At 43.8% G+C, this 27,409-nt stretch overlaps 2 protein-coding genes and 1 non-coding gene across 3 annotated transcripts; 1 reads left to right on the forward strand and 2 right to left on the reverse strand.

Moving 5' to 3' along the window:
* Window positions 1–1,024: 1,024 nt before the first annotated feature.
* LOC106586334 (H-2 class II histocompatibility antigen, E-S beta chain) lies at window positions 1,025–5,361 on the reverse strand. Its single transcript, XM_045712922.1, has 5 exons — window positions 5,014–5,361; window positions 2,330–2,602; window positions 1,922–2,203; window positions 1,695–1,808; window positions 1,025–1,601 (listed from the first exon to the last, which is right to left on the reverse strand). The coding sequence occupies exons 1-5, from the start codon at window positions 5,075–5,077 to the stop codon at window positions 1,546–1,548; spliced, it is 789 nt and encodes a 262-aa protein (XP_045568878.1). The 5' UTR covers window positions 5,078–5,361; the 3' UTR covers window positions 1,025–1,545.
* A 3,195-nt stretch (window positions 5,362–8,556) lies between these two features.
* Window positions 8,557–13,102, reverse strand: LOC106574865 (INO80 complex subunit C). Its single transcript, XM_014150986.2, has 5 exons — window positions 12,780–13,102; window positions 11,666–11,782; window positions 11,441–11,552; window positions 11,160–11,227; window positions 8,557–10,934 (listed from the first exon to the last, which is right to left on the reverse strand). Exons 1-5 carry the CDS (start codon window positions 12,996–12,998, stop codon window positions 10,803–10,805), a joined length of 648 nt encoding a protein of 215 aa, XP_014006461.1. The 5' UTR covers window positions 12,999–13,102; the 3' UTR covers window positions 8,557–10,802.
* On the forward strand, window positions 9,658–9,730 carry trnat-ugu (transfer RNA threonine (anticodon UGU)). Its single transcript has one exon. It is a non-coding gene; the product is annotated as a tRNA-Thr (tRNA).
* Window positions 13,103–27,409: the final 14,307 nt, after the last annotated feature.

Genomic DNA, 27,409 nt, shown 5'->3' on the forward strand with positions numbered 1-27,409 from the left:
TTGTCTTCCAACTTGTATGTCATCTTTTTTGCAGTCACGCTTTGTAGATGAGCATACTCACAACGTCTGGACTGTAGAAAGGATCAGGAACAACATGAGTAAGATACAGCAATCTTATGGGAGCAAGCTGTGACTGCAAAAAAAGATGACCTGGAACGCAAACCAATCCTCTGGCACGGAGTGTCTGCTGGTGCTAGACCTCTGTGTCCTAGCTTCCTTTCCTGTGACCTAGCCTAGCCTCCTTCCCTATGTCCTAGCCTAGCCTTCTTTCCTGTATCCTAGCATAGCCTCCTTTCCTGTGTCTTAGCCTCCTTTCCTTGATTTGCACTGATCTGAAAGCAAAGGATGAGTGAAAACAATATGGAGGATGTTTACTTCAAATGGCTTTCCTTATTTATTTATTTTTATTTTTTTGCTTAAGTGTCCATGAAGGAAGGGAAAGCATGAGAGAAAGTAATTTGACTTATAGCCTTATATCGACTTTCACTAATATAGACATTTATAAACTGGGTAGTTTGGCTTCTTGATGCAGATTGGCTGAAAGCCGTGGAATATCAGCCAGTATGATTGCTTTCCACTGCTTAGACGTTGCATGCATCAACCAATGGTTGCATGCCACGTCATCGACTGTCGACTGTGTCCATCGACTTGTGTCATCGACTGACAATTGCTATAACATATGTGGTTAGCTGAAAGGTAAAATACCTATCTAGGTGTTGTAAGATCTGGCAGCGTCTAAGCAGTGGAACGTGACCTGATCTACAGGTATGATGCACAATTTCTTGTTTACAGTAATATTTATGTTGGTAACTGGTTTATAATAACAATAAGGCGCCTTGGAGGTTTGTGGTATATGGCCAATATGTCACTGCTAAGGGCTGTATCCAGGCACTCAGCGTTGTGTCGTACACAAGAACAGCCCTTTGGCATGGTATATTGGCTGTATACCACACCTCCTTGGACCTTATTGGTTAAATATACCCTACCCCTTGCGAATCTATCAACAAATGCCCAAACAAATGAAAACTGCAAAATAAAACTATTTTAATAAAAGACAAAGCCAAGTAAACAATAACATCAGTTGCCAATAAAAACAAGAATTAGAATCGAAACCTAAGGACGAACAATTCCATAAACCAATCTTGTTTGTCACATCTGAAAATACCTTACAAAATCATATCATAGATCTAACGTCTCAGACGCACAGGATGTGGACATAGATTTGATCACGTTGGCCACTCGGTGGTAAACTCTTGATCTGAATGTCGTGATTGTGATCCCTATAGAAGGGCCTTGGGAGTTTCTGGCTGCAACCTCTCCTCTCCTCCAATGCAAAAGGCCTGGGAGACAGAAGACATTATGCTTGGAATGATTAAGTGGTAGTCTGGGTACCAGTCTTTTTAGCTGACATTCCACTACTTGACCTCCTTGGCATATGTCACGGAAAAGGCTACGAGGAGTGGAATGTTAGCTAAAAAGACTGGTACCCAGACTAATTAAGTGGGTTCAGATCACAACCTTCAGAAGGCAGACTGGTGTGAACCACTATATGGTGCCATAACTTTCTGGCAGCGCCATGGTCGGCTCCAACACTCGTCCTTCTGAGAGAGAATGAAAAAGATAAAGTTACATTTCAAATTTGGACTTGAAAAGTATTTGGTTGTTTTGACATAGAATAGCCGGTGTCTCCTCACCAGTAGATTTCTTCCTGTAGTAGATCAGTCCAGCTGCTATAAAGACCACCCCCAGCAGCAGTCCACAGGCCCCGATCACCATCTTATTCCTCTCAGGCCCAGGCAGGGAGGGGTCTGTAATTACACAAACAATTAAGACATACATCTTATAATAAATAGACTTATAAAGCCTCCCACCCAAGCACTCGTATCTCATTCAGACACTCCAAGTCCACACACCCACTTACCCCAGTCATACAGTTTGGGCTCAGTGAGGCTGAAGTGCTCCACCATACAGGTGATTCTCTCTCCAGGTGTGGGTGTGTACTCCAGGTGCGAGTGGATCTGGTAGGTCCAGTCCCCATTGACCAGCTCCTCTGTGGAAGTCACATTTGAGGTCACTTCCTGTCCGTCCCTCAGCCACGTCACTCTGATGGGTTTGGGGTAGAAGTCGTAGGCACTGCACACGAGCATGGCCGGGTGTCTGGTACTGAATGACTCCACTGATCTCAGCCTGATGTAGGGCTCAACTGGAGAGGGAAGAACATACTGGGTTCTTCAGGGCTTGCCTCGTGCTCTTTTCATGATGTTCATCTATCTCATCTAGTATGTACTCCTCCTTATCACTACCATTGAGTATGTACTCATACACTTACCTGCCTTATCTAGTAAGTACCCATATACCACAGGAACGTTGCTGCTGCAGTATTTATTCATTTCTTCTCTCCTTTCGGCCAGAAAAGCAGGGCCTTTGCAGGCCGTTTCAGTGAAGTTCTTCATCCATTGTGTGTAGACCGTACATTTCTCTGTTGTGCTGTTGTATTGTCCCAGTAACTTCTTGTTGCCGTAGACCTGCAGCAGATACTCAATATCTCGGGGATCCTCGGAGCTGAACCGACACCTCATCTCAAAGTGTCCAAAATAGCCATCTGTCAAATAAACAGTTACAAACAAGATGATATCTGGAGGTCTCATTTCTCTTCTTTCATAATATCATCTGATCAACAGACCAGAGAAAACAAATACATTCTGTGGATTTCACTCTTTACGCATCTTTGTCTATAGAAATATTATGAGATGGAATAATTCTTTATCAAAATACAAACATGTTTAGTGCACAATTTCATCAGTGCACGATTACAAGAACCCAGAGGATGACACACTGGCCACTATATACTTAAATCAAGGGTGAAATTGTGGTGTAGATATTGGAAGGGGGACAAACAGCAGACAGGGTCCGGGGGGTCCTCCCCTGCAATGTTTTTGGACATTTTAAAATGCATTTCCTGCTATTCTACACAGCTTGACATGACTTATTATGCCTCCCGAGGGTTATTTTGAGGGATATTTGGAGGGGTATTTTGAAAACACAGTATAAGTGGAAAGTTGAAGGCCCCTCCCCCCAAAATAAAAACATTTATATCATTTTTAGGGAAAACAGATTTTTGGGGGGGGGAAAACAGCTAAGAGAAAAATGTGCAGTTTTATACTGCTATTCTACACATTTTGTCATGAATGAGACAATTTTGAAGTTTGAAAGCTAATTTCTTGCAATTCTACACATTTTTCCCTTCAGTTTTAAAGCAGGTTTCCTGCTACTCTACACATTTTGCCATGAGGCTGAGAGAAATTGTTGCCATTTTAAAGTAACTGTCCAGTGAAAATCTCACTTTTAAAAGTGAATATTCTGTTAACTCATACTGTTAACTCGTACTTGTGGACTATTTGTGAATTGGAGGGGAAAAAAACACCTCAAACTTGTATCTCAAACAGACCGTTCAAAAATGCTTGCTATTTCCTCAGACAATGATGTCATCCTCCTAGACGATGATGTCATCCTCCTGAGGAGGATGAGCTGGCCAATCATTAGTCTACTCGTGTGAATATTTTTTAAGATTGGTATATGCTCACACCATTCTGTTGTTGGGGTACTCCCACACCATTCCAAAACAGGAAAAAAATCTGTAGGGAAAACGATTTCACACTTATTGTAATTAATTATAAATCATATTTCATAGATGTATGGAAACACTGGACAGTTACTTTAAAAGTAAAATTTGGGCAAAAACCCCTGCAAAAACAACAGTTTTAAACTGTATAACTGATCAACGCACCATCATACCAGGTCATGTAATGCTTAAAAACTGCCAAAAAATGGATGAATAAGATATTTGGCTACAGAAGTGCCATTTCTTACCAATCTCTACAGCTTCCGTCCAAAAACAAATCCTGTGAAATTATATCAACACATACTGGAGTTACTGGCAAGCTATAAGTGGCTAGCTTAGCTAACGGACTAGCTAAGTCGGTCACAGCACACATGACCACAATGACAGCGATGAACCAGCAAAGGCACACCCCATTTCTGTTGGACCATTTTTCGTGCCCAAAGTCAACCGTTAAAGCTAATTTCCTGCAATTCGACACATTTTGGCATCGTTTATGACGTGTTCATCTTTTTTTATTTTAAAGAAATGACATGTCCCCCCCATCCCCCGTGGCAATTTCCCCTATTACTTCAACAGTGTGTAAAGTACTTAAGTAAAAATAATTAAAAAATACTACTTAAGTCGTTTTTGGGGGAATCTGTACTTTACTATTTATTTTTTGACAACTTTTACTTTCACTTCACTACATTCCTAAAGAAAATAAGGTACTTTTCACTCCATACATTTTCCCTGACACCCAAAAGTGTTTGTTACATTTTGAATGCTTAGCAGGACAGAAAAATTGTCCAATTCACGCACTTATCAAAAGAACACGTGGTCATCTACTGCCTCTGATCTGGCAGACTCACTAAACACAAATGCGTAATTTGTAAATGATGTCTGAGTGTTGGAGTGCGCCCCTGGATATCTGTACATTTTAAAAACAAGAAAATTGTGCTGTCTGCTTTGTATAATATAAGGAACTTGAAATGATTTATACCTTTACCTTCTTAAGCATATTTTAACAATTACATTTATTTTGATACTTAAGTATATTTAGAACCAAATACTTTTAGACTTTTACTGAAGTAGTATTTTACTGGGTGACTTTGTTTTACTTGAGTAACTTTCTATTAAAAAGGTATCTATATTTTTACTCATGTATCACAATTGGGTACTTTTTCACACACTGGACTTCAATCACTTGTCTCTCTGTACAGAGACCATAGTCAACATTAATCCTGTTGTTTATCTCACCACTACAAGTGTCTATAATGGCAGTCATTTTGCAAAGCTCAAGACGATAACTGAGACTTTGGACTGACTTCGTGTATCTTGACCAATTCAAAGTCATTCTGTGGTTCCTGTCAAACCTGATCACATCTATAGGACATGAGCAGATTTTTACTCACCTACTCCAGACAGAGAGGAGAAGAGAAGCAGTAGGTGGATGGACGAGAGATTCAGCACAGACATGTTTACTTCTCAGAGCGAGAACAGAGTTAGATACCTTCTATGTCTCTATGTGGTTAATGTTGGCCTGTGTCTATAACGGAACAGAATGAGGAATCAGATTGGATGGACCAATGTCAGTCCAGTAGTGAAACAGCTCTAAAGTCTTTCAGGAAGTAATTTGTTATATCGTTATGCTCTCTCTCTCTCGCTAAGCATATCACAAAGCACTGCAATTCATGACTGATGTGTAATTGCATTACCAGCTAAAATATTGCAATCAGATTACAGATTCTTTTGAAAAACTAGATTACTTCTTGAATTACTTTTGAATTCAGAAAGGATGTTTGTGAAAAATACATTGACACTTTGTTTTCTCAATGACATTCAATTCAGCGTTGAAATATTTAGCAAGTTTAAGTTTGTCTGCCTGAGCGAGTCTGACCACAAGTCAGAGACCACTATGACACACCAAATGTGTTGGATGGATCCTTTGTCTTTTTCTAACGCCTCTTAAAGGGAAAGTAATGCAAAAGTAACTGAACGTAATCCGTTAGTTTGGGTAATTCAAAAGTTACGCTACGGATTACAAATTGACACTTGACTAGTAACGGATTACATTTAGAAAGTAACCTACCCAACCCTGTTTATGATTATTGATTTAACACCAGGCAAAGTCCCACACCAATTATTGCATACAATAAAACTCTTATTCCTGTCACTGTGTGTAAATATTAACCAACCTACTACTTTAGTCTTGTTTGGGTTTCTATGGTATTGGTCCCACAATAGCTCAGACATGCTCTCCCATTCTCACTCACAGTTTCAGTACATTGTATAAATACTTCCTCCTGTTTACCACACAACTGATAGTTAGTAAATGGTGAAATTACATTCAAGTTTGTGATCATGTAAGTATTGATGACGGAGGGGGAATTACCCACTTGCAGTGTACAATGTAAGACGGGAACAATTAATGAATGTGATCCATTCATGTGTCTATTGTTGAACGTCTCAGGTTGGGTGCATATTTATACCTTTGATTGTTCCCAAAAAATATGAAATATTTTATTGACAGGAAATAATTTGAACTGTTACAGAGTAGTTCATATTATTTGCACTGGCGTACCCCCCCTCTCTAAAAGAAAAGGTGGGGACCCCCTGGAGGTCAGGCCCCCCCTCCCCAGATAACATATGAACATGTCATAAGCCATGGCAAAAATGTTAAAAATGACAGGAAATTAGCTGCTAAACTTCAACATTTTCTCTCAGCCTCAGGGCAAAATGTGTAAAATAGCATGAAATTAATTATAAAACCGCATATTTTTCTCTTTGCCCCATAGCAAAATGTGTACAATTAACAGTTTCCCCCCTCAACAAAAAAGATGAAACTGCGGTACGCCACTAATTCTTTGTCCCATTGTTAACCTACAACTGCAAAAGAGGATTTTTTAAATTTAATATATGTCACAATTCAGTTGAACTGTTGTCCTTTGACGTACAGGAATGTTCCGGTAGCCACTCCCAACAGTCCCAGAGTCAGGCCCACTCCACAGAATACAGCAGGACCAGCACTGGACCCACTCACCTCACGTATCTCATACTCTGGGGGACAAGAGGAGAGCGGTGCCATCAAAACATTGAAGAAATACATCTTTCAACTATACTGCTCAAAAAAATAAAGGGAACACTTAAACAACACATCCTAGATCTGAATGAAATAAATAATCTTATTAAATACTTTTTTCTTTACATAGTTGAATGTGCTGACAACAAAATCACACAAAAATAATCAATGGATATCCAATTTATCAACCCATGGAGGTCTGGATTTGGAGTCACACTCAACATTAAAGTGGAAAACCACACTACAGGCTGATCCAACTTTGATGTAATGTCCTTAAAACAAGTCAAAATGAGGCTCAGTAGTGTGTGTGGCCTCCACGTGCCTGTATGACCTCCCTACAACGCCTGGGCATGCTCCTGATGAGGTGGCGGATGGTCTCCTGAGGGATCTCCTCCCAGACCTGGACTAAAGCATCCGCCAACTCCTGGACAGGCTGTGGTGCAACGTGGCGTTGGTGGATAGAGCGAGACATGATGTCCCAGATGTGCTCAATTGGTTTCAGGTCTGGGGAACGGGCGGGCATGTCCATAGCATCAATGCCTTCCTCTTGCAGGAACTGCGGACACACTCCAGCCACATGAGGTCTAGCATTGTCTTGCATTAGGAGGAACCCAGGGCCAATCGCACCAGCAAATGGTCTCACAAGGCGTCTGAGGATCTCATCTCGGTACCTAATGGCAGTCAGGCTACCTCTGGCGAGCACATGGAGGGCTGTGCGGCCCCCCAAAGAAATGCCACCCCACACCATGACTGACCCACCACCAAACCGGTCATGCTGGAGGATGTTGCAGGCAGCAGAACGTTCTCCACGGCATCTCCAGACTCTGTCACGTCTGTCACGTGCTCAGTGTGAACCTGCTTTCATCTGTGAAGAGCACAGGGCGCCAGTGGCGAATTTGCCAATCTTGGTGTTCTCTGGCAAATGCCAAACATCCTGCACGGTGTTGGGCTGTAAGCACAACCCCCACCTGTGGACGTCGGGCCCTCATACCACCCTCATGGAGTCTGTTTCTGACCGTTTGAGCTGACACATGCACATTTGTGGCCTGCTGGAGGTCATTTTGCAGGGCTCTGGCAGTGCTCCTCCTTGCACAAAGGCGGAGGTAGCGGTCCTGCTGCTGGGTTGTTGCCCTCCTACGGCCTCCTCCACGTCTCCTGATGTACTGGCCTGTCTCCTGGTAGTGCCTCCATGCTCTGGACACTACGCTGACAGACACAGCAAACCTTCTTGCCACAGCTCGCATTGATGTGCCATCCTGGATGAGCTGCACTACCTGAGCCACTTGTGTGGGTTGTAGACTCCGTCTCATGCTACCACTAGAGTGAAAGCACCGCCAGCATTCAAAAGTGACCAAAACATCAGCCAGGATGCATAGGAACTGAGAAGTGGTGTGTGGTCCCCACCTGCAGAACCACTCCTTTATTGGGGGTGTCTTGCTAATTGCCTATAATTTCCACCTGTTGTCTATTCCATTTGCACAACAGCATGTGAAATTTATTGTCAATCAGTGTTGCTTCCTAAGTGGACAGTTTGATTTCACAGAAGTGTGATTGACTTGGAGTTACATTGTGTTGTTTAAGTGTTCCCTTTATTTTTTTGAGCAGTGTATGAAACTGTGCACTCGTATCTGCCTGACTGAAGCATCGTAAACGGGCATCAGTTTAAAGATAATTTGTCCTACTCTTCACCTTATTAGAATACATTTCATAACATGCATGTATTGTTTAATAATTACAGATCCAATTAAATCTGATTCCCAATTAAACTGGACAACATGAGGGGTTCTTTTGCAAAAACATATCTCCGTTTGTATTTATCATACATCGTGTTTTTTTTGTGTGTGTGTGAACTCCAGGGAACTCTTCATATCATACGTGAGAGGTAATATTTTGATTTATTTTACACAATGGTATCAATTTCAAAGCGGTTCTCGAGTTTCATCCTTCTGCCATCGGAGTCGCAGTTTCTCCTTTCTCCAGTTTATGTGCGTACATATGGGCCAAAGTGTCCATGGAGGACCGCACATTCTCCTGTCAAATTAGTTTTTTATGAATCCCAAAGTTTGCTTAGAAAGTGACGTACGCTTTTTGTGCCTAGCAACGTTTGTAAATGAGGCCCCAGGAGAGTAGAGGACTCCTCTGGTGAACTAAGCACTATATTTAAGCAATAAGGCACAAGGAGGTGTGGCATATGGCCAATATACCACGGCTAAGAGCTGTTCTTATGCGCGACAACGCAGAGTGCCTGGATACAGCCCTTAGCCGTGGTATATTGGCCATATCCCACAACCACCAAGGTGCCTTATTGCTATTATAAACTGGTTACCAAAGTAACTCGAGCAGTGAAAATACATGTTTTATCATACCAGTGGTATATGGTCTGATATAACATGGCTGTCAGTCAATCAGCATTCAGGACTTGAACCAGTTTATAATCCTGTTTTAACCACTTTATACCACCAGGAGGCACTGTCACATCTACTGTATTTTTCTATTTAGAACTCAGAAGTCAGGATAAATCCAGTCTTCTTCTATTGGCTTTTTGATAAACCCTTTGAAATCTTGTTTGTTTTTCCTGGCCCAGTCAATAATTTCATCCTCAAAGCTTTCTGTGAATGGTCAAACACAGTTCACAGTTCAAACTAGACTGAACGATAACAGATCTACACAGAAAGACACAAGCAGAGATCCAGTACAAGCATAATCTTGTCTCTCTGGGTAGCTCGGTGTAATCTTCTTTCTGCCAAACTCATTGATGAGCCTAAACCCTGTCTTGGGTCTTAGTATATCTCAATGTGGTACTCACTTGATATCATTTACAATCGCTGTTCTGAAGGCTTTGTGGGATGATACCGGCAGCTATCGTTACTTGTGTTTATACAAGGAGTCTGACATATTACTGAAGTGTGGCATCTGCATTGTAGCCAGTAGGGGTGTGGTATTAAATAGCCTAGTCTCTGAGTTGCTATACAAGTAAGGCTCCATAGCTCAGTGGTTAGAGCACTGGTCTTGTAAACCAGGGGTCGCGAGTTCAATTCTCGCTGGGGCCTGACTTATTTTGGCCACGCTGATTTGTGACCCTGAGGCCGGTAGCACCTGTTGTCACACAGCAGCAGCCATTGGACTGTTGCTCTCTACAGTTAGCCAGCTAGCCCAGCCCCAGAAAATACGTTAGGAAGTCTCTTCTCTACCTCATCTCCCCATCTTGCTCCCAAGACAAAAAAGAACTGCATCCTAAAGAGAAAGTCATCTTTTAAAGCTGTCAAATCTCCTTACAGCAGGTGGTAGTACAGAGTGATTACAGAATGTGGCACAACTAGTTTGTCCAGTAAGGATGATAAGTATTTTGTTTTTTAAATAAATTAAAAACAGGTAACAATATGTTGAGTGTTGCGGTGTTATCTTACAGAGGGCAGATAAAACAAGTAGCAACACTATCATCATACAGCAACATGACAAACAGAAATATGATTTCAGACAGATCAAGGAGCAATCATCATAGGAAGGTCAAGTTATTCACTTGATTGTTTTTCCTGTAGACAGCCAACTCAGGTCTGTGTAGACAGTAGCCAGCTCAAAAGCTCTGTGTAGACAGTAGCCAGCTCAAAAGGTCTGTGTAGACAGTAGCCAGCTCTAAAGCTCTGTGTAGACAGTAGCCAGCTCAAAAGGTCTGTGTAGACAGTAGCCAGCTCAAAAGCTCTGTGTAGACAGTAGCCAGCTCAAAAGGTCTGTGTAGACAGTAGCCAGCTCAAAAGGTCTGTGTAGACAGTAGCCAGCTCAAAAGGTCTGTGTAGACAGTAGCCAGCTCAAAAGGTCTGTGTAGACAGTAGCTAGCTCAAAAGGTCTGTGTAGACAGTAGCCAGCTCAAAAGGTCTGTGTAGACATCCCCATCATGACATCAGCCAGATTGGGAGTGATAGTCTCGACACTAGAGGCGCTTCCCTTGTTGTCGAAAGGGGGCCCAAGGTGTCCATTGGGTCCCTCTCTCTGTGACAGTCCCTGTTGGTCCCTCTCCCAGAGAGTCTCAGACACCTCCTAGACATTGTTCCCCCTAATGGTCAATGTCCCTCCCAGGCCAGGACAGCCACAGGCTGAACTCCCATCTCCCAGCAGGCCTTGCGGTCAGGGTACAATGCAGGTGGCCTTGCGTAGCGCCAGGTAACCGGTGACGGCGTCAGTGGGGAGCAGGCGCAGGAAGGAGAACTCCTCAGATGACGTGAACCTCAGCTTGGTCTGGGGGTCAGTGTAGTTCGCCTGACACATGGACACATAGCATAATGCAGAGTGAGTGTGTGTGTAGTTCACCTGACACATACAAAATGACAACAGCTCATAGGGTGTCTATAAACATGTGTGAAGACTGTGTGTGTGTGAAGACTGTGTGTGTGTGTGTGTGTGTAGTGTGTGTGTGTGTGTGTGTGTGTGTGTGTGTGTGTGTGTGTGTGTGTGTGAGAGAGAGAGAGAGAGAGAGATACTCACAGGGAGTCCAGAGATGTCTGAGTATTTCTTGGCTGGCTTCAGGGAGGGAGGGGCATCGATGCTGTAGTCTGAACACAGCAGGCTCAAAGGTCAAACTCAGGCAATCAGAGAAAGCTCAGAAAGAATCAGGTCAGGTGTAACACTGCGCAGAGAAGCAGCTTATTGTTACACGGCCTTCTGTTAAAATCCCCAAAATGTGTATTCATTTTCACTGGAAACATCTTTCAAAGCAGAAACATTGACCCAAAACATCTTTCACACACAAAGTCAGACCCACTCACAATTGGGGTCATTGATCTTCCAGGGTAGAGTCCGTTCCACTGCCAGGATCTGTTTCAGGTTTTTCCAGGTCCGGTTCTTTTTTCCTGCTGCAGCTCCCCCTATCCCTGAATGCTGTAGAGTAAAAAGGGGGGAGAGACGAGTGAGGCGAAGACAAGTGAGGGAAAGACAGAAAATGCTCAATCAACCAGTTATCATTTCACAAGTGTCCCCCCCAGTCTGCTCACCACAAATATCGGGTCTTTGAAGGGCAGGGGTTTGGCTGCTGGTTCCGTTGTGGCTGGACCTACAGCGTCAGACACACCCACTGCCTTTCCCTCAGACACCGCCTCCACTGCAGTCACCTACAGGGTCAGTTTAGCAGAATACAACGTTTTGGAACGTTTAGATAGAAATATGCTATGTTTATACAACATGCCTCTCTGACATGGAAAATAAGTGATCACGTAGGCTCTATTCATGGCATTTCTATCTGCAACGTTGTTTGGCAACTGAACTTGGCCCAGGGGACAGCTCAGCTGTTACATAACTAGCTAGATCAACCAGTTTGGACAAAGTGCAGCCAGCATTACAACCATTATGTAATCTCCCTACTTTTCAAGTTTTTTGAGTGATCTTTGGTGTTTAGAAAAACAAAAGAGATTAGAGTTTTTGACTGCAGATCATAGTTTTCACTGGGACTGATCTGAAGATGATGAATACGAGGTTAAAAAGTGGTGAAGTGAGGCTTTAACCGGGCACCTTAGTCATTGACTGTTCTCTCTGCTACCTCAAGTCTAGGTCCAAAAGGCTTCTTAACAGCTTCTACCCCCAAGCCATAAGACTCCTGAACAGCTAATCAAAGGGCTACCCAGACCTCTCTTTTACGCTGCTGCTACTCTCTGTTTATTATCTATGCATAGTCACTTTACCTCTACCTACATGTACATATTACCTCAACTAACCGGTGCCCCCACACATTGACTCTGTACCGATACCCCCTGTATATTGTTACTTGATATGTATTTATTATTTTGATATTGTTATTTTACTGCTGCTGTTTAATTATTTGTTACTTTATTTTAAATTTTTTACTTAACTTCTTAAAGCATTGTTGGTTAAGGGCTTGTAAGTAATCATTTCACTGTAAGGTCTACACCTGTTGTATTCGGCGCATGTGACAAATACAATTTGATTTAACTGTATTTTTTGTTGGTCCCCTTACCAGGACCAACAAAATGATTGGTACTGTATCATCGAAATCAGATCAACATTTTAATTGGTCTGTCTATTCCTCTGCGTATGTAGTAGCTTTCTAGTTAGCTAGCTAACTAACTAACTAGCTAACTTCGGGGAAACTACCTGTGCTTGTGTCGGGTTTGCGATGGGCTGAAATTTCTTCTTCTTGCTGTTGTTCCCACTGGCCAGTACAGCAGGAGAGGTGGCGGTGTTAGCAGGTCTCTTCTTACCGCGGAGCCCGGCCAGGCTAGAAACCAACACCAACGTCTGAGTTTTACCTGCTGGCGAAGCCGCTACCCTGACGGCCCCTTCTACACCCGGGCTATGGTTCGGAGAAGCCATTTCTCTGTAAATGATTTACGCAAAAAAAGCTGTTAAAATGTTCATAAACACATGTTCTATTGTCATTGAAAATATTTTTTTTATCGTAATCACTTCCGGGTCAAAACTAATTCTAAGGGTCTTCTTCTTAAAGGTTTTATGGCAGACTACAACCTACTAGTGTTTTTTTGCCGCCACCTACTGTTTGGCTGTTTGTCAGCCTACTATTCTGCATTATTAATTCATTGCGCTGTGAAGAATTTCCCTACCAACTAACCCAACACCCATTAAAACCTCACCACCACCACCACAGGACCCCATCTGATCCTACACCAGGCCAACAGCCTGGGAGGACAGGACACTATCACTAACAGCTTGTAACTCTTCTGTAGTACAATCAGGTCAGTGGATGCTGCTGAGGCGAGAACGTCCAGAACATAGCAAATGGAATGGCATCAAACACCTGGAAACCATGTGTTTAAAGTATTTGATACCATTCCACGGATTCCGCTTCAGTCATTACCACGAGCCCGTCCTCCCCAATTAAGGTGCCACCAACCTCCTGTGAATCAAGTACCCCCAAGAACTTATCTGCAGCTGCCAACAGAACATCTATCCTCTGTGATTTAGGTTCCATTCCTGTGGTACAGGAATGGAACGTACAGTTGAAGCTCATTTACTGTAGCCTTCTTCTACACAATTGTTTAACTCTAAAATGCTATTTGGAGAACAGTTAAAACAAACAAAAATGTCCCCCAGACATTATCACCACAATATTAGGTTTATGACTCAGTCTCATCATCCATAGCCTACATTGACTAAGCCTACCTGTGGAACAGTGCAACATGAAATAGATGCATAAAACACGCTAAGGCCGACTTCAAATACCGAGAACAATGTGAAAGTAACCGGAGCATAAAACAGCTGACTGCGAACGCAAACTATGCCAGATAAATCCTACACATGCATTGAAATAAAATGCATGAATTACTTAGGCCTACAATCGACAAGGACGCATAAAGACAAACAAAATCGACCAAGGAATGAAGAAAAATCTACACATTAAGGCGGCGCCTGTGATTCAGCACCGCTGAATGGACAGCGCCTTGGTCAGGTCGACATATGGAGCTCCGTGGGGTGTGACTGAATAGACAGCGTCTCTGTCCAGTAGCCAACTAGAATTAGGCTATTCACTTTAGACATTTTCTGGGAACAGTTGAGTAGCCTACAACGCTTATATGAAAATCAGAATTGGCACATAGATCTTTAGAAGTTGTAGGATCAATTGTAAATTGTAACATATGAAAAAGGTTGCAGACCCCCTGCTATAGGCTATATGAAGGCATGCTTGTGGAACGGAGCATACAGTGTACAATGACAGCTCCCACCAAATGTGTTGCTCTGCATTCAGAGATGTTCCTTATCATGTGTGCGCCCAGCTAATGTTTGTATTGGCCTGTCTGCATTATTCACCAGGGAAGGGAAACATTCTGCGAATATTGAAGCTTTGCATCAACAAGGTGTTTCTGAGAATATTAAAATGTGTCAACGAACGAACAAGGCGGCTTGGATCATATTGAAACATTTTGTATCAACAAGACTACTCTGAGAATACTAATACTGCAACATCATAGGCAACACGGAGGCGGCCCGCAAACATTTCCCCCCGGGCCAGCTTGTCTCCGTCTTATATTATTGTGTGGCCTACGCAGCATCTGGGTGTTCATTATATCCAACAAAAACAGCCCCACATCTACACTATAGCTAAATAACTTAGCAATATTTCATTAAGTTTTGCCAGCAAGATTGATCTGTTAGAATATTCAGGACGATGGTCAAGCAAGACTGTTAGAGGGATAGGTGAACATACATTATACCAGGGCAGGTAGGCTACAGGTAGAGATGCATGCAGAGGATGACGATGTAGGTCTACAGCAAGAGGTTTAAAAAGTTAGCCCAGCTAGGTAATCTATCATGATTCATTATTTTATAATCATTCTGTCACTGCATGACAATGCACATTTGTTACAGCCTACAATCATTTGTTATTGTCTTTGAAGCCAAAAACAAGACATGTATTTGTGGGAAATGCTCTAAATAGCAAGTTGTTCAATTGTTTATTTTCATACCAATAGGCTTACGTGAAACCAATATTGCACTAGCCTACTGGGTGAATAAATGAAAATAACAATTAGGCGTACAGCTATTGTCACGCCCTGACCTGAGAGAGACGGTTTATTTCTCTAGGTTGTTAGGTCAGGGTGTGGGGTGGGCATTCTATGGTTTATATTTCTTTGTGTTGAGCCGAGTATGGTTCCTAATCAGAGGTAGCTGTCTATTGTTGTCTCAGATTAGGAATCATACTTAGGGGGCCCTTTTTTCACCTTTAGTTGTGGGATCTTGTTTTTGTGTAGCTGCCTGTGAGCAGCCCAGAACGTCACGTTTTGTTTTCTTCTGTATTGTTTTTCTGAGTTTCTTATTTATTAAACATGTGGAACTCTAAGTACGCTGCGCCTTGGTCTATTCATTCAGACGAGCGTGACAGCTATCACAACTGATATTTTTAAATAGCAACAAAACAGCTTTTGGTTTCGAATGTTCACCAAAAACGATGGCTCCCCACCTCCCAATTAAATGAACCTCTGGCTATCAGATTACAACAAGGCTTACAAGGCCAAGTTCAAATGCTAATGTCAAATTCAAAGCAATTGGTGCACTGCCTAAACAGCTGACAGTGCCATTTGCTTTGCCTGTCTCTACACACTGCTTTCTAAAAGTGGGAAGAGACAACTGGGAAGTTGGGGAAAAAACAATCTCAGCCTGAGAAAAATTGTTTTGAATGGTCCAAATCAGAATTCCAAGTCGGAAACAGCCATCTTTCTAGAGCTCCGACTTTCCGGCCTGAAGATCACTGACGTCATGATTTGACCTTCGAGTTCCCAGTTACCTTAAAAGCACCAACTATCCCCCCAACAAAGAACTACCCACCACCCCATCCCACTACTTTCACACTAAACGATCCTACATCAGGCCTGGGAGGATGGAACCCCTTCTTTCAAGACTCCATGTAGATCTTCTGCACTAAAATCTATCACACCCAAATATTTATCCCTGCTGCAACTACCACATCTGTCTTCTGTGATTTCCACACCATCAGCGTAGAGCAGTTGATCACAATGGCTATAAATGCAAGAAATCCAACCTTACTAAAACTCATCCTCTCTGGATCTCTCTCTTCAGGCTTACTCACTGGGGGGCTCCCAGTCAAATCACTCACCCTTGGGCTCTTCCCCCCAACTCAAACTCTGGCAATCTCAACCCTTTTCTCTCTCACAGGGCACTTTGGATCCCCAGCTGCATGGGAACATACAGTCCCTTCCAAAAGTATTCATCCCCCTTGGCGTTTTTCCTATTTTGATGTATTACAACCTGTAATTTAAATAGATTTTTATTTGGATTTCATGCAATGGACATACACAAAATAGTCCAAATGGGTGAGGTTAAATACAATTTTTTACTTGTTTAAATTTTTCTTAAAAAACGGAAAAGTGGTGCGTGCATATTTATTCACCCCCTTTACTATGAAGTCCCTAAATATGATCTGGTGCAATCAATTACCTTCAGAAGTCACATAATTAGTTAAATAATGTCCACCTGTGTGCAATCTAAGTGTCACATGATCTGTCACATGATCTCAGTATATATACACCTGTTCTGAAAGGCCCCAGAGTCTGCAACACCACTAAGCAAGGGTAACCACCAAGCAAGCAGTACCATGAAGACCAAGGAGCTCTGCAAACAGGTCAGGGACAAAGGTGTGGAGAAGTACAGATCAGGGTTGGGTTATAAAAAAATATCTGAAACTTTGAACATTCCACTGAACACCATTAAATCCATTATTAAAAAATTAAAAGAATATGGCACCACAACAAACCTGCCAAGAGAGGACCGCCCACCAAAACTCACAGACCAGGCAAGGAGGGCATTAATCAGAGAGGCAACAAAGAGACCAAAGATAACCCTGAAGGAGCAGCAAAGCTCCACAGCGGAGATTCGAGTATCTGTTCATAGGACCACTTTAAGCCATACACCCCCACAGAGCTGGGCTTTACGGAAGAGTGGCCAGAAAAAAAAGGAGTTTAAAGAAAAAAATAAGCAAACGTTTGGTGTTCGCCAAAAGGCATGTGGGAGACTCCCCAAACATATGGAAGAAGGTACTCTGGTCAGATGAGACTAAAATTGAGCGCAAACCCAACACCTCTCATCCCCCCGAGAACACCATCCCCACAGTGAAGCATGGTGGTGGCAGCATCATGCTGTGGGGATGTTTTTCATTGGCAGGGACTGGGAAACTGGTCAGAATTGAAGGAATGATGGATGGCGGTAAATACAGGGAAATTGTTGAGGGAAACCTGTTTCAGTCTTCCAGAGATTTGAGACTGGGATGGAGGTTCACCTTCCAGCAGGAAAATGACCCTAAGCATACTGCTAAAGCAACACTCGAGTGGTTTAAGGGGAAACATTTAAATGTATTGGAATTGCCTGGTCAAAGCCCAGACCTCAATCCAATTGAGAATCTGTGGAATGACTTAAAGATTTCTGTACACCAGCGGAACCCATCCAACTTGAAGGAGCTGGAGCAGTTTTGCCTTGAAGAATGGGCAAAATTCCCAGTAGCTAGATGTGCCAAGCTCATAGATACATACCCCAAGAGACTTCCAGCTGTAATTGCTGCAAAAGGTGGCTCTACAAAGTATTGACTTTTGGGGGGATGAATAGTTATGCACACTCAAGTTTTCAGTTTTTTTTGTCTTATTTCTTATTTCTTTCACAATAAAATATATTTTGCATCTTCAAAGTGGTAGGCATGTTGTGTAAATCAAATGATACAAACCCCCCCAAAAATCCATTTTAATTCCAGGTTGTAAGGCAACAAGATAGGAAAAATGCCAAGGGGGTGAATACTTTCGCAAGCCACTGTAGGACCTCACAGAATAACAACTATAACCTAACCTGATCAGGCAGAACCTCTATGTCAACGCTCAACAAGACAGACTGGGTATTCTCAGTCTCGCCATTACCACCGGGTTTACGTTTCACCAAACACCAGGAATATTATTTTTCATTTGATCCACCTTTACACTCAACGCTACCCCACTGATCACTCCTTTGAGCAGCGCCCTGCTCCGGAGAGGAAAGCACGACACCCAGATACGCGCAGCGCCAGCTGCCTGTGGGCGGAGGATGCACAAAAAAATCGAAACAATTCCACTTCTCTAAACTTTCACAATGTAACCGCTCCCAATTTGTCTTTAACCCAGCCTGAAACAATGTACGGGTCGGGGAAAAAGCAGGAATCCACTTTAAAAAAAATATCTCACTCCTACCAGTCCAAAATCCTCTCTGATAGGTCTCCCATGTCGCTGCAGGTACTTCACCCCGGTCTGGATCAACTTTAGAGCGCTCACTACTGCCCAAAAGACTAAAGGTTCTCAAGAAGGAAAGTAGATTTATAGGTCATTTTACTTGGTTTGTATTCAGGAGACGAAAGTAGGCAACTGTGAGAGGAAGGTTTGTACTCCGGAGACGTTGGCTGGTATTTTGAGCAGAACATCCCAAATAACACAAATACACTTGATTGCTATAACTTATTTCAAACATCTTATTGAGAAATTATCATGCAGATATAGTAATGAGGAAAACAACATATCTCAATGGGCAAAAGTGCTACTATTAAATAACATTGTGTAATAAGACATTTGTCAGATTTGAATTATTTAATTTCTTTCGGTCTTTCAAAAGTTTCTTCAAGTGCAGTTGCAAAAACCATCAAGCGATATGATGAAACTGGCTCTCGTGAGGACCGTGTAATGGCTTTGGTAGTCACGTTTGCAGGAATGAGGCGCAGGAAGCAACGAACACAGGGAGTGGTGTTTTTAATAACACTTTGAAGAAAAAACAAAGTTCCCAAACACAGGGGAATAAATACAATGTGCGACAATGCCAAGCCGACACGAACAAGACAGTCGACATACAACAATTAATCCCGTACAACAAGGAGCGGGCCAGCTAAACTAAATAGCCCCCCTCATAATGGCCTGATGTGGTACTAAAGGCGGTTTTCCACTCGTCTCCCTTCTTGATACGCACCAGATTATACGCGCTCCTGAGATCCAGTTTTGTGAAGAACTGTGCTCCGTGAAATGATTCCACCGCCGTAGCGATGAGAGGTAGTGGGTAACTAAACCCCACCGTGATAGCGTTTAGACCTCTGTAATCCATGCACGGACGCAGACCTCCCTCCTTTTTCTTCACAAAAAAGAAACTCGAGGAAGCGGGTGAGATGGAGGGCCGAATGTACCCCTGTCCCAGGGATTCCGTGACATATGCCTCCATAGCCGCCGTCTCCTCCTGTGACAAGGGGTACACGTGACTCCTGGGAAGCGCAGCGTTAACCTGGAGATCTATCACACAATCCCCCTGTCGATGAGGCGGTAATTTAGTCTCCCTCTTTTTACAAAAAGCGATCGCCAAATCGGCGTATTCAGGGGGAATGCGCACGGTGGACACCTGGTCTGGACTTTCCACCGACGTGGCACCTATGGAAACTCCTAGACACCTCCCTGAACACTCCTCTGACCACCCCTGGAGAACCCCCTGTTTCCAAGAAATACGGGGATTGTGACCAGCCAGCCAGGGGACCCCCAGCACCACCGGAAACGCAGGTGAATCAATAAGGAAAAAAGGAATGCGTTCCTTATGATTCCCCTGCGTTACCATGTCCAGTGGCACCGTAGACTCCCTGACTAGCCCTGACCCTAATGGTCGGCTATCTAGGGAGTGCACGGGGAAAGGGGATTCTATCGGCACCCGCGGAATGCCCAGCTTAATGGCAAGTCCACGGTCCATAAAGTTCCCAGCTGCGCCTGAATCGACTAGCGCCCTATGCTGGGAAGAGGGAAAAATTTTGTAAACAAAACAGGTAAAAACACGTGACCAACAGGGGGTTCTGGGTGAATCTGGTGCTGACTCACCTGAGGTGACCGAGAAGTGTTCTGCCTGCCCTCTCAACTCCCAGACTGGCTCCTCCAGCACCGGTCGGCCGTGTGTCCTCTCCGACCACAGCTGGTGCAGGAGGAGCCACCTCCTCCGGTGCCCCTTGGCACGGCCCCCCCCTACCTCCATAGGGGTAGGGGCGGGGGTGCACGGGGGTGGAACGGGCAGGACCCTCTCCGAACGCCCGCGGGCAGCCAGCAAATTGTCCAGACATATGGACATGTCTATCAGCTCATCCAGGGACAGAGCTGTGTCCCGACAGGCCAGCTCCCTGCGGACGTCCGCCCGGAGACTGCAGCGGTAGTGGTCTATGAGGGCCCTGTTGTTCCACCCCACCCCAGCAGCCAAGGTCCTGAACTCCAGCGTGAAGTCCTGAGCACTCCTCGTCTCCTGCCTGAGGTGGAACAGCCGTTCACCCGCCGCTCTTCCTTCCGGAGGGTGGTCGAACACGGCCCGAAAGCGGCGGGTGAACTCTGGGTAGTGGTCCCTCGCCGAGTCTGGACCGTTCCAGACCGCATTAGCCCACTCCAGAGCTCGGCCCGTCAGGCAGGAAACGAGGGCACTCACGCTCTCCTCTCCCGTGGGAGCAGGTCTGACGGTGGCCAGGTACAGCTCAAGCTGGAGCAAAAACCCCTAGCACCCAGCCGCCGCCCCATCGTACTCCCTCGGGAGCGCCAAACGAAGCGCGCCAGAGCCAGACGTCGTGGGAGGCGAAGATGGCTGTATCGGGGGAGGTGGAGGTGGAGAGAGGATACCACTTCTCTCCTATCGGTCCATCCTCTCCATCATCTGGTCCATTGCCGATCCGATGCGGTGTAGGACCGTCGTGTGGTGGAGCACGCGTTCCTCCATCGATGGCAGAGGAGTGCCCGCTGCTCCCGCTGATTCCATGCCTTTATGAGGGTGCGGGATTCTGTAACGGCTTTGGTAGTCGCGTTTGCAGGAATGAGGCGCAGGAAGCAACGAACACAGGGAGTGGTGTTTTTAATAACACTTTGAAGAAAAAACAAAGTTCTCAAACTCAGGGGAATAAATACAATGTGCGACAATGCCAAGCCGACACGAACAAGACAGTCGACATACAACAATCAATCCCGCACAACAAGCAGCGGGCCAGCTAAACTAAATAGCCCCTCTAATGGCTAATTGACCACAGGTGTCTAAAATAAAAAAAGGGAAAAGCAAAAGGGAATCGGTGGCAGCTAATAGGCCGGTGACGACGACCGCCGAGCGCCACCCGAGCAGGAGGGGGCGCCACCGTCGGTGGGAATCGTGACAGACCGGCACAGGAAAGTAAGACCCAGAGTTACCTCTGCTGCAGAGGATAAGTTCATTAGAGTTACCAGCCTCAGAAATTGTAGGCCAAATAAATGCTTCACAGAGTTCAAGTAACAGACACATCTCAACATCAACTGTTCAGAGGAGACTGTGTGAATTAGGCCTTCAGGGTCAAATTGCTGCAAAGAAACCACTATTAAAGGACACCAATCATAATAAGAGACTTGCTTGGGCCAAGAAACATGAGCAATGGACATTAGACCGGTGGAAATATGTTGTTTGGTCTGGAGTCCTAATTTGAGATTTTTGGTTCCAACCACCATGTCTTTGTGAGACACAGTGTAGGTGAATGGATGAGCTCCACATGTGTAGTTCCCACTGTGAAGCATGAAGGAGGAGGTGTGATGGTGTGAGGGTGTTTTGCTGGTTACATTGTCTGTGATTTATTTAGAATTCTAGGCACACAACAGCATTCTGCAGCGATAAGCCATCCCATCTGGTTTGAGCTTAGTGGGACTATCATTTGTTTTTCAACAGGACAATGACCCTACACACCTCCAGGCTGGGTAAGGGCTATTTGACCAAGAAGGAGAGTGATGGAGTGCTGCATCAGATGACCTGGCCTCCACAGCCACCCACCCTCAACCCAATTGAGATAGTTTGGGATGAGTTGTACCGCAGAGTGAAGGAAAAGCAGCCAACAAGTGCTCAGCATATGTGGGAACTCCTTCAAGACTGATGGAAAAGTATTCCAGGTGAAGCTGGTTGAAAGAATGCCAAGAGTGTGCAAAGCTGCCAGCAAGGCAAATGGTGGCTACTTTGAAGAATCTCCAATTTAAAATATATTTAGATTTGTTTAACACTTTTCTGGTTACTACATAATTCCATATGTGTTATTTCAACAGATGAATCATGAAAAGACCAGTGTTGAATATTGTGTTTTATCAATGTGAGTGGCAGAGGTGGAGTCTGGCAAATTAGGTGAGAGGTGGAGAGACAATCAACACACTGTGCTGGCAGCTGTCTAAGAGTAAACAGCTCTGGTGGGAAATGTTTCCTACTGAAAATTAGATTCATTATTCCACCTGGCAGAGGGAGTGTGTCTGAAGGCAAACAATGTTGACGTGTTTGGTTATTTTTAATTATAGAGAGAGGGGGGGAGCTATAATGCACTCCTCCAATAAAGCCCTAGTCTCTTTTTCACACACACATATACACTCCTCGGTTGGAGTTTAACACTAAAGCTGTGTGGTTTTCCATTACAAAGATGAACTGTGTTAGTCCATGTCTAGTCAGGCGTATGCTGTGCTGGTGATGTTCCATAGAACCCTCAGTGTTCTCTGGTAGTGTTCTCCCTCCTCTCCTGCCTCATGCAAAAACCATCAGCTCCTGAGAGGGGAGTAGGAATTACATTTGGGCTAAGCAGTGGGCACCTGTATCCCATGAGTCAAAAACCTTGGTCCAGTCCACTTTTCAGGGCATATACAGTACAAGTGTAATTTGAAATGCCCGTGGAGAAGCCTATTGTAGAAATAGATGGATATTCAGAAAACCACCATGTTATTCTGTTTGTTCCATTGTTGTTCCTTTAACGACATTAAAATGAAAATGCCATTCCTTTGCCACTTGTCAGCCGGTTATTGCCATGCAAAAGACTGCCGGTCTCATAGTAATTGACTGTTAATTAATTTAAACACATTTAGCAAACACATGATCTCCCCATATACAAGCTGCTGATGTCTGCTTTTGGAACATCTACATTTTAAAAAGTATAATAAATCAATTGAATATACAACATCACAATAAATCCATTCTTTATTTTAGGCAGGTCTAAAGAAACAGAAGGACAGAATATGAGTTGACCTATCTGGCTATGTGCCATGCCATAGGCTGTAGGCTTGTTCATTTAGCAGACAAGACATGCTTATACGTCCCATGCCATTATGTTATATTATATGATTTTAAAGTAAGGACATTATAATTGAACTTAGCTGAATAAAATATAAATACTTTTTTTCCCATTCAGAGCTAAAGTGCACCTATGAAGTGGCTATGTTGACTATGTATCATTTGAAACAGGTCCTATATGCTAGTTATTTGGTAACTTTAGTTGTGAATGATACAAACCTTAGAATGTCTTACAAATCAAAAGGTGGTGCTCTGTTCTTAGCATCAGGCAGCACTAGCTGTTCTCTCCAGCTCCCATCAAGTGATAATTATTTCACCCATCAGACTATTTTTAATTTAATTTAGTCTAATATGTAAAATTAGTTTAGATTTAGAATGGCCCATTATCAAATGGGCAGGAACAGGGGCAAGAGGAAAAATACATATCATCTGTATGCACTCCAATAGCAAATGGAGGCTACAGGTTCATCTCATGTTGGGTAGGCTACACCGGTTATTTTGCCACGCAACAGGTGATATTGCACACAAACTCTGTATGTCATGGGCTCTCCAACCCTGTTCCTGCAGCTACCCAGTGCTTCATTTGGGAAACCAAGTTAAATCTGTTCGGGAACATGATAGTAACATGTTTTCCCAACTAAACATATTTCATTGACAGCCCCTCTCTGCGTGCTGGAGAAAGGAATGAAGGAGAGAGGGGAGGAGATGGAAACGCATTGGTGAGATATTCTGTAGCTGAAGGTCATGCCTATTGATTATATAAAACATATTTAAAAAATGCCCTATTACTAGGCTATTAAAAATCAAATAGAAATTCACTATAATGTAGTCTCACTCTGAATTTGTTTAATATAGACTAGACAAATTATGTACCATAGATATCTTAAATCATCTTTTTTCTGCCGTCTGTAATATGTGGCTAGGCTATGTATTGTATAATGGCACAATCCTTTCTTAAATTCAGGTATTTATTTTATATAGGCCTATGCATAATTCTCTAATATTCAAATAGGGGTTTGAATGAATCATCACCTTAGAAAGCGCTGTCCATTTCGTTGTGTTAGGCTTTGAAACAACATCCACAACGATCATGTTTTCCACTCAGTTTCAACCTGTTGTTGAACTTCTTTCTTCAAATTGAGTTTTAAAAGCACATAGTGTTTTGGTGTGATTTTCCATTGCATTTGCATTGATGTCAGAGTGGTTGGAGGGACAGTAGAGCCCTGAGTACCAGGCCGTTAGCGACCTGATGATCGTTAGCGAGTTGGGTACTACTAACACATGTCCAGAGTGCATAAGAGGAGATCTCTCACTCTCTCTCTCTCTCTCACACACACACACACACACACACACACACACACACACACACACACACACACACACACACACACACACACACACACACACACACACACACACACACACACACACACACACACACACAAAAGCAAATGGTCCTATTAGTAACTCAGGGAGACTAAGGCCTGTCCCCATTCTACACTGGTGTAGAGTTTCTAACCACCTCTGTGACATGATATATGTCTTAGTGTTCGTGAACATCTGAAAACATTCGGTAAGGTTATTATCTAATCTTCTTTGTCACTGCCTTCAGGCAGCAGAGGAGTTCCTCAGGCAATACTAATGTCAATAATCCCCTTTCTACTGTACCTAACAGGTACCTGGGGTTAATGTGCCAACACGGTAAAGAACAGAGCCAGGGCTGTGGTTACTACTGTATAATGATGGTGTTTACTAAGGACCGTGGTACTGTACATGGTAAAGAACAGAGTCAGGGCTGTGGTTACTACTGTATAATGATGGTGTTTACTAAGGACCGTGGTACTGTACACGGTAAAGAACAGAGTCAGGGCTGTGGTTACTACTGTATAATGATGGTGTTTACTAAGGACCGTGGTACTGTACACGGTAAAGAACAGAGCCAGGGCTGTGGTTACTACTGTATAATGACGGTGTTTACTAAGGACCGTGGTACTGTACACGGTAAAGAACAGAGTCAGGGCTGTGGTTACTACTGTATAATGACGGTGTTTACTAAGGACCGTGGTACTGTACACGGTAAAGAACAGAGTCAGGGCTGTGGTTACTACTGTATAATGACGGTGTTTACTAAGGACCGTGGTACTGTACACGGTAAAGAACAGAGCCAGGGCTGTGGTTACTACTGTATAATGACGGTGTTTACTAAGGACCGTGGTACTGTACACGGTAAAGAACAGAGCCAGGGCTGTGGTTACTACTGTATAATGATGGTGTTTACTAAGGACCGTGGTACTGTACACGGTAAAGAACAGAGTCAGGGCTGTGGTTACTACTGTATAATGACGGTGTTTACTAAGGACCGTGGTACTGTACACGGTAAAGAACAGAGCCAGGGCTGTGGTTACTACTGTATAATGATGGTGTTTACTAAGGACCGTGGTACTGTACACGGTAAAGAACAGAGTCAGGGCTGTGGTTACTACTGTATAATGACGGTGTTTACTAAGGACCGTGGTACTGTACACGGTAAAGAACAGAGCCAGGGCTGTGGTTACTACTGTATAATGACGGTGTTTACTAAGGACCGTGGTACTGTACACGGTAAAGAACAGAGCCAGGGCTGTGGTTACTACTGTGTAATGACGGTGTTTACTAAGGACCGTGGTACTGTACACGGTAAAGAACAGAGCCAGGGCTGTGGTTACTACTGTGTAATGACGGTGTTTACTAAGGACCGTGGTACTGTACACGGTAAAGAACAGAGTCAGGGCTGTGGTTACTACTGTGTAATGACGGTGTTTACTAAGGACCGTGGTACTGTACACGGTAAAGAACAGAGTCAGGGCTGTGGTTACTACTGTATAATGACGGTGTTTACTAAGGACCGTGGTACTGTACACGGTAAAGAACAGAGTCAGGGCTGTGGTTACTACTGTATAATGACGGTGTTTACTAAGGACCGTGGTACTGTACACGGTAAAGAACAGAGCCAGGGCTGTGGTTACTACTGTATAATGACGGTGTTTACTAAGGACCGTGGTACTGTACACGGTAAAGAACAGAGTCAGGGCTGTGGTTACTACTGTATAATGACGGTGTTTACTAAGGACCGTGGTACTGTACACGGTAAAGAACAGAGTCAGGGCTGTGGTTACTACTGTATAATGACGGTGTTTACTAAGGACCGTGGTACTGTACACGGTAAAGAACAGAGTCAGGGCTGTGGTTACTACTGTATAATGACGGTGTTTACTAAGGACCGTGGTACTGTACACGGTAAAGAACAGAGTCAGGGCTGTGGTTACTACTGTATAATGATGGTGTTTACTAAGGACCGTGGTACTGTACACGGTAAAGAACAGAGTCAGGGCTGTGGTTACTACTGTATAATGATGGTGTTTACTAAGGACCGTGGTACTGTACACGGTAAAGAACAGAGTCAGGGCTGTGGTTACTACTGTATAATGACGGTGTTTACTAAGGACCGTGGTACTGTACACGGTAAAGAACAGAGTCAGGGCTGTGGTTACTACTGTATAATGACGGTGTTTACTAAGGACCGTGGTACTGTACACGGTAAAGAACAGAGTCAGGGCTGTGGTTACTACTGTATAATGACGGTGTTTACTAAGGACCGTGGTACTGTACACAGTAAAGAACAGAGTCAGGGCTGTGGTTACTACTGTGTAATGATGGTGTTTACTAAGGACCGTGGTACTGTACACGGTAAAGAACAGAGTCAGGACTGTGGTCACAAACATCTGTTACAGAGACTTGCCTGCAGGGGAGCCATCAGCTCACAGCAGCTCCCCCAGAGAAAGACCTGTCAGCATCCAGACGTAAAACACAGGATGAAGATAATATAATAATACATAATATATACATATTATAACATATACATGCCATTTTTATAGGCCAGATGTGCAGTAGGGTTTGTGTGTGTGAATGTGTGTGCACAACAGTGTTGCCTGTTGTGTATCTGTGAAGGAAGGAATCTGTTGAGACAGAGGAAGCCTCTGACATCTCATCCATATTACATCACCAGCAGGATGCTGCTACATGCTACACATAAATAAGGCATTGCTGGAGACTCTGGTGTAAACAGGCATCGATGTTTTACAAACAAGGTTAAACTGTGAGCTGTAACTGTGGGGCACTGGACCCCCCAGCTTCCCTGTCTTTAACGGACA

The sequence above is a fragment of the Salmo salar genome, chromosome ssa02, assembly GCF_905237065.1.
Source record: "Salmo salar chromosome ssa02, Ssal_v3.1, whole genome shotgun sequence".
NCBI classification, from domain to species: Eukaryota; Metazoa; Chordata; class Actinopteri; order Salmoniformes; family Salmonidae; genus Salmo; species Salmo salar.

Bases quoted from the DNA above. Each gene is read 5' to 3' on its own strand.
- LOC106574865 (XM_014150986.2), bottom strand. From the start codon at position 12,998: ATGGCTTCTCCGAACCATAGCCCGGGTGTAGAAGGGGCCGTCAGGGTA. The intron at 11,553-11,665 runs GTGAGCAGACTG...TTTACTCTACAG, and splicing joins TCAAAGACCCGATATTTGTG to CATTCAGGGATAGGGGGAGC. The intron at 10,935-11,159 runs GTGAGTATCTCT...TCCATGTGTCAG, and splicing joins CAGACATCTCTGGACTCCCT to GCGAACTACACTGACCCCCA.
- LOC106586334 (XM_045712922.1), bottom strand. From the start codon at position 5,077: ATGTCTGTGCTGAATCTCTCGTCCATCCACCTACTGCTTCTCTTCTCC. The intron at 2,603-5,013 runs GTGAGTAAAAAT...TTTATTTGACAG, and splicing joins CTCCTCTCTGTCTGGAGTAG to ATGGCTATTTTGGACACTTT. The intron at 1,809-1,921 runs GTAAGTGGGTGT...GTGTAATTACAG, and splicing joins GCCCAAACTGTATGACTGGG to ACCCCTCCCTGCCTGGGCCT.